We start from the raw sequence: 11821 nt of genomic DNA, 5'->3' as shown, positions 1-11821 counted from the left end.
CTGTCTATCCTTTCTGAGGTCGTTGGTAAAATCCCTGTTCTATAATTGGGTAGTACCTGTTGAACAGTGTATTAAATAAAATAAAATAAAAATTATATACCTCAAATAAGTTAATATTAAAAATTCAGGCAAGTTGACCAAATTGCGATTTAAATGCCCATTTAATTGGACTACTTATATAAGTTTGTAATACAACCTGAAAAACCATCGCACTTAATTAAGTAGGTACTAGGTAGCACGTATTAATGCAAAGATAATTAATTTTTTTCCGAATGTAGTTATATTTATAATAAAATTATCTTTAACTTTTCAGCAATGATTTATTAAAAAAATGCTATAAATCAAAATAATTTCATCCGAGATCAGGCGTTGAAATTATTGGAATTTAATAATATTTATAGGATAATATATTTAATAATTTAATAGGAAAATAATTTAATTTAAAAGTATTTGTAAATAAATATAAATTAATTTTTATAACTTTTAATGACAAGAATCAAATAAGAAGGAATCTGCTAAACAAATTGGCATTCCATGTATGGGTAAGCACAGCAAATGTAAAATTCTTCAATTTTATACATTCCTCTGAAGAAAAGAATGATGCGTATCTCGAAACATTAAGAAAACTAAACCGACGACATTGGGAACAACTTCGGGAAATGGTTTAGCAATTGAATTTGAACCCTTTAAAATAATTGACATAGATCAGGCGGCATTATAGTTTAGTTTTTAATATCATCAACCAATATTTAACGACAATTAGTCCAATTCTCTGTTACAAGGATAGATGCGACGATTTGAGTTTCTGAATAAAATGATAAACAGTTGTGTAGGTAATATTATAGCACACAAGGTGTAGGTATCTGTCTTAAAAATCAATAACTCTAGGTCATCTAGAAATTATAAAACTTCTCCGATATAGAAACCCAAATGTGTGCGTACCGTACCTAAATTTAAAGTATTTTGTAACGACGCGATTCTTCAAGAATGAGGATGTTAACTAATAAACACTGATGTATTAATATCCTTGCGAGTTTCTTTTGATTTCTATACGTTCACGTTTTCCAGGAAATATGTTTATTATCCAAGGTGAATAAAATTCTTTTTATTTTTTATACATGTGATCGGTTTATAAAGAAAAGTTTCATCTGTTTCTCAACTGTTCGATTTGAAAGTGATAAAAATTTAATCACTTCGTATATTGCAAATGTTTAATACCAGTGAAATCCCGTGACAGCTGTAAGTGGATACGTATTATGAATTTTAGTATTGCGTATAGTTTTATTAGGAGTTTTTAAAAACGTCATATAGTATTGGCATTTGATTGAAATCATGTATAATCAAATGCATAACTCAGGAAATGAAATTTTTTTTATTAAAATTACTAATGACACTAAAGCTACCTATGTAGGTACCTATAAAGTTTGAGTTTTAAACAGTTTTAAACGTGGAAATACATGTTAGAAACGTAGTTAACAGCAGGGTACTGGAATTAAAAATGTCGCATGAGTACTGATTTGATGGAAAAGATTGACAAGTACAGTGTAAAATTACAAGAACAGGATTTCCTTATAGTTACTGAATATACTCTACTTTAAAGATTAGGGTGAGTTAGGTTCATTTAAGCAAATTTAAGTTTTTTTAATCTACAAATGAAATCAAACAATGTTCTCCGATATTCTAAATCTAGGTACGCAAAATATTCAATGCTGGTCGGGACTAGTAGCTTATAAAGTGGTTATTTCCCGCAATGTCAGCACTTTCAGCAGTTAGGAATCTTGTCTATGGAGTTAGATATTTTTTGCATACCTAGATTTCTGGTATCGAAGAACATTGTTTAACTTAATTTGATAAGTTTGTAGACAATTTTTTTGAATTTGTTTGAAGTACCTAACCTGCTTTTTTTAGTTCAGACATTTATACACTGTGTACGCGCTCAAATGGAAACATAGTTATAGAATTCTTATTTTTCGATATGTTTGTAAAATTTCTGTTACAAAAATGTTCGAACAGTGTCAAAAAGCAGATATATTACTGCAGATACTAAGCAGATATATTCAAAAATGTAAAGAATATTCCTTAATTTAACTGTATACTTGTGTCAGATATTCCTTAAGCCTGTATTTGACAGTCGATGGAATGTCTGTATACAGGGTGTCCCGTTCATGTTTCAAAAAACTTGCCTGCAAGTTGCTCATAGGAAAATAATGGGGGTAGTCCATGTGACGTTTTTTTCTTCGACGCCTTGTTTTCGAGATACAGAGTGTTGAAGTTGTTACTTTCCAAATGGTTTTCCTTAATTATCTTTAAATCGGCTAAAGATAAAAATGTCAAAATTTGTACACGAGTAAACATCAACTGTGCGTTAAGAATAATATGCAAAGGGTTTCTTTCTGAAAAACAGTGTCGCCGATACAGATAATTGGAGGGGTACAATCGAAAAAAAAAATATGTTAAAAGTCAAAATTTATTCTAAACGGTTCTGTAAACTCTAAAGCATACTACAAGAAAAATGTATACTTGTCGAAATTCGGTAGCATGTACCATTTTCGAGAAAAATTACATTTTTTTTGCTCACACAATGCGGCACAAGTACATTAACAAAATATTAAATTGAAAGAGGACTTTACCATTGAATGAGCTGAAGACATTTAGCTACCAACAGTATTTACATTTAAGACTATAATTTTAATTTCTTACGTATCACATGAAACAGTTAAATTGTAAAACATTTTGTTAACTAAAAAAAAAAATTCAAATTTATTATAAGTTTCAGCTTGTTGTAAACTAACATTTAAAAAAGTAAATCAAAATAAACGGATTATGGTAATTAATTATTTATTACTAACTAATTTTAGATTTTGTAAACTACTACACCACCATTACTAAAATAAACAATTGTTGAATGGACTGAATTGTTGATGGACATGAATGCTTAAAAAAAGTGATAAGAACAGAAAAATACTAGGAAACAGACTGGTAGACATACAGAACAAAACAGCTGCACAATTAAATAAATGAGCAAAACTCGAAACACTACAGTAGATGCTGAAATTGTCCCCATTTTCTTCTATGCAACTTTATTTTTCTCGAAAATAGTACATGCTACCGAATTTCAATAAGTATACCTTTTTTGTAGTATGCTTTAGAGTTTACAGAACCGTTTAGAAATGTTATAAAATTTGACTTTTAACTTTTTTTTTTTTCGATTGTACCTCTCCAATTATCTGTATCGGCGATACTGCTTTTCAGAAAGAAACCCTTTGCAAATGACATTTTTGTCTTTAGCCGATATTATCTCGAAAACAGGGCGTCTAAGAAAAAACGTCACATGGACTACCCCCGTTATTTTCCCATGAGGAACTTGCAGGCAAGTTTTTTGAAACATAAACAGGACACTCTGTATTATAAATATAAATTATAAAATAAAAATGTAAATGCCATGTTCCTTTTTTCAGGTGAGTGCCTTCTATTGTTAAAATTAGGCGAATAATGACAAAGAAGGTTATTTGGTGAGTACATATTTATATTGTCAAAATTTAAAGTCGTTCATAAAAAAACGCCTCTTGCGTTTTTACGTTTTTTAATAATTTATTTACCCATTTTCGTGTAGAAACGATTTAAACTTTGATAATTGTTTGAATTAAAATAAAACCAAATTTTGATTACACTAAATTTTATTAGGCAATGATTAAATAATCACACAATCAATTTTTTCATAAAATAATTTTTGTCTTAAACGTCGCGCCAAAGAAATTGATGCAGAATTTTACATAGTGAAATACCTGAAGAAAATATTAATTGTTTTTAAGGATGCCTTGACACATTCAGTGCTCTAGCTTTTTCTCAGAAACAATTAATATCGAACAAGCGTTTTTGGTCATCATGATAATTAATTAACTTTAAAAAAAAATTAAAAAGTTGCAGGTGAAATAGCGACAGTCATTCCATAAAACTTCTTCTTAGGTAAAATATTGGATTTAAACAATTTGAATTAGTGTCGAGATACCTTAAATGTAAGTTTAAAACATGAATAAAAATATGAGGAAACAATTTAGATATCACAAGGTTCCTTTAAAATGATACTACTATTTATACATTTAAAAGGTGCTCTTTTCTAATATAAGTACTATCTATCCTGAAAATATGGGCAGCAAATTTGTGACCACGCTGTACCTATTAATTATTTAGTAGTATATAATGCACTATTATCCACATACTTTGTTAGTTAAATACAGTCCGTACGATGTTTGCTGAGATAGAATTTCAAGAACTACTACAACAATTGACTGCGGCAGGGGCGTGCCTTGAAATTTGGTCTTTCTGCCTGGGGTGGAAATTCTATGTCAACAAATATCACACGGACTATAAGTAGGTTTACTTAAAAAATAGTCCATTTCCAATTCGATTGGAGTCTACTAATTAGTGAAACCTAATAAAATACATGTATTGTCTTATTACTACATATTATAAAACAAAGTCCTCCGCCCCGTCTGTCTGTCTGTTCGCGATAAACACAAAAACTACTGCGCACCGATTTTCATGCTGTTTCTACCAATGGATAGAGTGGTTCTCGAGGGAGGTTTTATAATATAATTTGTTAAGTTTCTGTATACATTAACGATATTTGTTGGAGGTGTCGGAAAAAAATAAGCCGTCTGGGAGCTTTCAACGAAAACGCTGCCTAAGCCCTTTAAGATATAACAAAATAATGTATGGTGGAATTGTGTATCTTATATAGGTCTACAGAAAAGTCCGCGATGACATATGTCTATCTCTTAAGGATAAGATACTATATCCATTTTAATACTTTAAAAATGGGCATTTATAAAGCGGTAATTGGAAAGCTATTTACACAAATACGGTATTAATCCTTATCATTTTAAATACGTTAGTTGGCTTGAGCATTTCATGAAGATTATTTTTTCCCTTTACACCATGCAAATTAAATGAATACCTTAGGAGATATAGCAAAATCAAAATAGTGCGCAACGACATTAATTTCGTGTCGCCGTGATTCGACCGGGCCGCGCGAGCGCCCCGTGACCCGCGCCTCGCGTCCTAGCCGGGGGGTCCGAAAGTGTATGTAGTGTATCAATGTATGGTGGAATTGTGTATCTTATATATGCCTACAGAAAAGTCCGCGATGGCATATGTCTATATGTTAAAGATACTGTGTTAAGTTAATTGTGAATTATAAAGCGGTAATGTAAAAACTATTTACACAAATATGGTATTAATCCTTATCATTTTAAATAAGTTTGTGGCTTTAAGCATTTCATGCACATTATTTTACTCTTTTACACCATATAATTTAAATGAATATCTTAGAAGTAATCGCAAAAAAATTACGGACGCGAGAATAAAATTCAAGTGCCTCGCTTCGCTTGATGCGATCGCCGACCCTCCCCCCGCACCGTCTTGCCTACTGTTTAGCTAATAAGCCGAACGATAACGCGCGCGTAATCCTTTAATAAACTGACTTGGAGCGAATGGAGGTGACGACTGACGACTGTGTTTTCTTTCTGGGTGTTGTTGGAAAGTTATAATTGCGTTCGATATTTTAATGTCACATTTTTGTTTTGTATTTGTTGTCTTTAGGTAGTCGGAACATACATAGATACTTGCAAATATACTTTTATTTCATTGAGTTTTAATAATTTGTTTTTTTCTTATTGTGAATCATTTAAAACTTCATAGTCGCATTTTTGTTTCGTGTTTGTTTTCCTTAGGTAGTTAGATACCTAACTACTTACTTATTAATTAAAATTGATAGTCCTGAACATAGGTACTTTAATTTAATTTGTTTGTTTTCACATTGTTGGTAGTTACCTATATTATTTTAAATTTAAATGTTTTGCATTTTTAGTTTTGAGTTCGTATGTTGTCGTTAGGTATAGATATATCGTGAATTATTTTAAAATTAATATTAGGGTCGCATTAGATGAAAGATGATTGAGTTTTTGTTTGTTACGATTTATCTCAGAAACTACGTACTCAACCAATTTTACCGAAAGCTAGATATCCTCGGACATAGGCTATTTTATATTTGTCCGTGCGAAGCAGGGGCGGGTTGCTAGTGTTAAATATTTATCTTGTGAAACTAGGTAAGGATTCGAAATAATTGACGTAATATTTTGTATCTACTGGGAAGCACATGTATAGAGTTTAAATTTAGTTGTTTAATATTTTCCATTTAAAACGGCCAAAGATCAGAAATAATGTGTTTCCTTGTAGATTTAGTAATTGACATCACTCAATAAGTTATTAGGATCACATATAGATGGCGCCACTATTAACAAATGTATACTTTACTTCAAATGATGCGTTACAGTGACGCCACTGTTGTAATTTTGAAAGCAATAGAAAAATCTGAGTTTTGTGTATTAATAAAGCAACAATTGCAAAATGGCACGAATTACCCTTTGAATTGCTTCCCCATCTACCGTGTTCTCAGGAACTGGCTCCCAGCGTCTACTATCTGTTTGTAGACCTAAAAATGCTCCAGGGAAAGAGATTTGGTTCCAATGAAGAAGTGATTGCCAAAACAGGGCAAAGATAAATCGTTCTACAAATAGGGCATCGAAATGTTAAAGCATTGCAATCAATGTAACAATATGTAAATGAATAACGTCAAACTTTCCCTAAACGTTATTGTTTTATTAGTCATTCTACGAAGTTATTGTATCTAAAACATTATTCAAAAAAGTAGGAACGGTATATGAAAACGATCCCTGGCATTTACATTTGACATGTTGATTTATACAATAACAGTTTGTTCCAATATAAATATTATGAATGTGTGAGCGTTTACAATACAAATTGGTAAATCAAATGTAAAAATACAAAACAAAATTAGTCCCAAGGTGCTACCTTGTAGTACACCACGTTTTATTGGTTTTAGTTGTGAACGTAATTCATGATTTATTTTCTCCCTTTGCAACTGATTTTATAAATAATTATGAACTAACACTGATCAAGTCCAATATAAAATACCTTTGATAATAAAAGTTTAAAGGATCCTAAAATGTCTTACTTTGAAAAGGTAGTTTCCTTGTATGAAAGCAACATATATCTCTTGCCTGCTTCTCTTTGTTGTGAGCTTAATTTAACATCATTGCCTGTAGATATATCGGGATCAGGTCGACGCGTCGGAGTGGATCACCTGGGGAAACTTCACGTACCTATGTCTAAAGATAAAAATTCTGAAAATGGGCTACTGGTATATATATGTTTTTGAGCTGTATTTATAAACGACCGAACAAATATTTTATATCTTTTACCATGTTCGAGTCTATAATTTACAAAACCGTCGTTTCTTTCACCTGTTCCTAAATGGTATGTATATGGAATATTGTTTTCATGAAATTTAGCTGCTATATACGGTAAACTGGAATTTTGTGGATTTTTTTCCACGTTACTAATTAATTCATCTGTTAGAAATTGATCAGGATTTTTTTGAACCGTCAATTTACCTTCAGGGACTACAACTAAATAGTAATGACTAATTGGGCCATATTCTTCGGATGCTTGAGGTAAAATAACTTGAATCTTTTCACCGTTAACAACACCATAAAAATCTGGTTTTACCATGGGTTGAGGTGCAGCCATTTGTGTAGTAACAGTTATTGTTGTTGGTGGCCGATATGAATTATCGGTCGGTATTGCACTGACATTAACATTGTATGTTGTAAACGGTGATAATTCATTAATAGTATGGGATCTTACATCACCATTTAGTTTAATTTCTACCTTAGGTATAATGTGCGTTTGAGTTATACCCTGTGAATCAACAAATTCTTTTACAGCATCAAATGATATTTTGTATTTCACTGGGTTTAATCTTATTGGTGGTGACCAAGACAACGTCATCGAATGTGTAGTAACTTCATGTGCCCACAAATTGAGTGGCACATCTTCAGGTTTAACTTTCACTGTTACTTTTCCAGATAATCGTCCTAAACCATTTTTCATTTTAGCTGCAACCGCTATAACATATTGGGCAGACTTTTCCAAATTAACTATGTTTGCCGATTCTGTCAGTCCTACAGATTTTTGTTGCCATTCATCTAAATCTTCTGCTGCAGTTATTGTATAAAAAATTTTGTAACCAATAACTTTTCCTCTTGTACGAATTGCGTCCCACGAAACTTCAACACTTGAATCTGATGTTGCAACTGCCTTAACAGACATTGGAGCTCTTCCGATATCTCTCATTGTTTGAATTGAAATTTCTTCACTACTAGGCCCAACACCTTGGCTAGTACATGCTCTGACATGAAACACATATTCGGTATTTTCTTCGAGGTTTGTAAAAACTGCCTTTGGATAGGTTACATTACGAACAATTATATTATTGTGATTTGATTTTTTTTGAAACTGAATATCGTATTTCGATATTTGCCCATTTCTGTGCTCACGTGTTGGTGGTGACCATGATATACAGACAACATCAGATGTTTGGAAATAGTAAGTAAAATTTGTTGGAGGCCCCGTAGGGGGACCTTCTGGGGTGTGCATACATTTTATAGCCTCTTGACTCACTCCTATGTTATTTTGACTAAATTCACATTCTACACCTCGTTCTAGGTTATTTATTCTGGAGTTTGTGACATGTGAATCTGAAATAATATAAAAATTACTGATATGGGAAATAATATGCAGTAACTAAAAAAATTCGTATTTTATTTTGTGTTGCGTTTGCACAAACGCTAAACGTCATATAATATATAGGAATTGTCGTTTTGTCACGTTGCTTAAACTTTTTTGCGCTATGTTTCATAAATCTATGACGTCATCGACATTTTTTAAAATAACACCCATTTTTTAAGCAAAAGGATAGCCCTTTTGAAGGGAAATGTGTCGATATAGAATTTGGCCTACTTTACTTTGACAAGTGCGAAAAATTACATAGATAATGATGTTCCAACAGATAGTATTTGGTTTCAACAGGATGGGGCCCCTCCTCATTTCGGGATTATTATAAGGAATTACTTGCATGAAATTTTTCCAAATAGGTGGATAGGTAAGTCCCATTGAGTGGCCACCACGTTCACCCGATTTAACTCCTTTAGATTATTTCTTGTGGGGCTATTTAAAAAGCAGAGTTTACGTTGATAGACCGGACATCATCGAGAGCTTAAAAGTGCGCATAAAAGAAGAAATTAATCAGATACCACCAGAGGCAATCAAAATACCACGGATGAATTTAAACATCGACTTGCTCATTGCCTAACTGTTAACGGACTTTGAACATCTTCTTTAAGTTACATAAAATTGTTTAATAAAAATCCTTAAGTTCACCAGATTTTTTTGAGAAACTCATTCGCATTCTTTACATTAAATTAAATAATACACTTGTCTCTTTTTTTTCCACACCTGTCAAAGTAAAGTAGGCGAAACCCTATATCGACTCATTTCCCTTCAAAAGGGCTAGGCTACAAAATTACGTGGTGCTATTTAAAAAAAATGTCGATGACGTCGTAGATTTATGAAACAGTGCAAAAAAGGTTTAAGCAACGTGATAAAACAACAATTCCTATATACCTACTAATTGACGTGTTTTAACGTTTTTGTGAAAATTCAACATAAAATAAAATACGATTTTTTTGCGTTACTTCTGAAACGCAGTGTATTATTTCATAACATATATAAGGTCTGATTTAAATAAATTAATAATTAAGTGAAAAGGTCTCGAAAGCTTGAATATATGTAGCGAAAAAAGATATCGATTTCAAATTTTGGGCATGCACATGATTGAATTTGATCATAAAAATAATTGACCGTCACTTCCTGTTTGACCGGAAATGCCCTAACCTTTGTTATTTCATATGGAACACCCTGTTTATTATTTTTGTTTTCAATTCTGCTGAAGAAACTAACACTAAAATATGTATTATGTCCTATACCTATCTTTGATAGTTTCCGAGAAAATCGCACTTTAAAATGTCAAATGTGTCATTTATAAAATCCTTTTGAAAGAAAACAAACGAAGAAATGGACAAAGTCATATGGTATCTTTAACTTATTTTAGAAGTACTAAAGTCTGATATCATAAAAGTGTCGCACTTCCAGCACATCCGGAAAATACCGGAAGTCATCTTTAATAGCAAGTAACTGCAATAATTTTAATGGAATGCCCTACAACTAATTGAGAATTCGTATTCTACAAGCAATTTCGAATAATTTTTATGTACACTTCCCTATACCCAAAGTTCGGAGTTTTTGAGATATTAAATGTTTAATGTAAAAATGTCATCTGAACGATGCATAAATGGAAAACGATATAATCAGTCAATGCATAGATCAGAGGTGCCTAGGAATCTTAATTTTAATATAGTTGCTATGACAGGCTTTTGTTTTTAGACGCCATATTTTCATAATTACTTAACCCCCTAACCCCCAGCTACCCCTACTTTTTTTTCAAATGGAAACATAAGGCATGAGGGAGCTCGTTGAAAAGCTTATAGAAAACCGAATCCAGCCATACCAAATAAACAAGTTTAATTCTTTCAATAACATGTTTTTTTTCATTTAGAAATTGAAACAACTAGATAATATACAAAAATACACTCAATGTCGCAAATGCTAAAAATGTCCTTCATTCACTATTTGGCATTCTCCAAGACAATAGTAAAAGCTGTCCACAGCATTCTGAATGACTTCAGCTGGTAAATTATGCATCTCCGCCCTAATCTTGTTCTTTAAATTCTCAATATTATCCGATCTGTCCTGGTAGACTCTTTCTTTCAAATATCCCCAAAGAAAATAATCCAGGGGTGTTAAGTCGGGGGATCTTGGCGGCCATTCAACTGTACCCCATCTACCAATCCAGCGATTTGGAAACATTTCATCTAAGTATCTTCGAACATCAATACCAAAATGTGGGGGAGCGCTATCTTGTTGGAAGCAAATTCTTTCATTCGGTATATCTGGATTAATTTCACGAGGGAAAATATAGTACTTTGCTCAAAAGTTTCAGCAAACCAATGTGACCCCTCAGCGGTGAGATTAGAATATTTACTATTTTCAAAATTTTCTGCAAATGTTTGTAATTCAATATCCAGGTCTAAATTATTGAGATTATTATTTAGTGTTTCGTTGTGACATTTATAACACTCAAATTTTGAGGAGAGAACATAGATTTTTGTTCATTTGTGTGAATATTTTTTTTCACAAGCGTGTTTGAGAAAAATACATTTTTTTTGTTTATATCATAATTTGGGCTTAATGAAGTTTAAATTTTATTTTTCAAGGCTAAGTTGACAATATAACGTGCTCTTGACTTGTTTTTCTCCATTTTGCAACTAAAAATAACAAAGAATACCCCTATCAGTTAGAAATAATCTTGTATTTTTAAAATATTAGAAATACCTATTTTGTTAACTCAAGATTATCCGTTAATTTTACAAGCATGCTACGAATTATTTTCTATTAGTATACGCGAAAGCCATAAACCATTTTCTATAAAAAATACTTCAAATCTTGAACTACGCCTATGTCTATTTATTCGCGATTTCCCGCGCTAACCTTACAAAAGAAATACGAAATTTGTCTATATTACTTATTCATAAAGGATTAATTATTCTCTAAGTCAAATATAGTCATACAATCGTAATACAGTGTTCTTACCTCATTAAAAACTAGATTATTAATTGAAAAAATAATGACGATCACTGAACCAAACAAGCTATGCGGACGAAAATATCAGAAAACAGCCATTCTGAATAAGTAGAAATCCGCTATGTGTATTATGCTTGCACATAGAGAGTTACGGCGCGCAATTCAAATGGGCCAAAAAACGCTAAGTGCAGGAAATGAT

General features: G+C 32.0%; 1 protein-coding gene across 1 annotated transcript in view; it reads right to left on the bottom strand.

Moving 5' to 3' along the window:
• Positions 1–6044: 6044 nt before the first annotated feature.
• Positions 6045–11821, bottom strand: part of LOC108915344 (tyrosine-protein phosphatase Lar-like) — a 115755-nt gene continuing 109978 nt past the window's right edge. The window contains exon 9 of the mRNA XM_023455790.1: positions 6045–8621. Coding sequence (XP_023311558.1) covers positions 7177–8621 — 1445 coding nt within the window. The 3' untranslated portion in view covers positions 6045–7176. The remainder of the gene's footprint in view (positions 8622–11821) is intronic.

Source organism: Anoplophora glabripennis, unplaced genomic scaffold, assembly GCF_000390285.2.
Source record: "Anoplophora glabripennis isolate ALB-LARVAE unplaced genomic scaffold, Agla_2.0 scaffold922, whole genome shotgun sequence".
In the NCBI taxonomy this organism is placed as follows: Eukaryota; Metazoa; Arthropoda; class Insecta; order Coleoptera; family Cerambycidae; genus Anoplophora; species Anoplophora glabripennis.
Note: the sequence above shows the minus strand (reverse complement) of the source record. Positions and strands in the feature narration are given on the sequence as shown.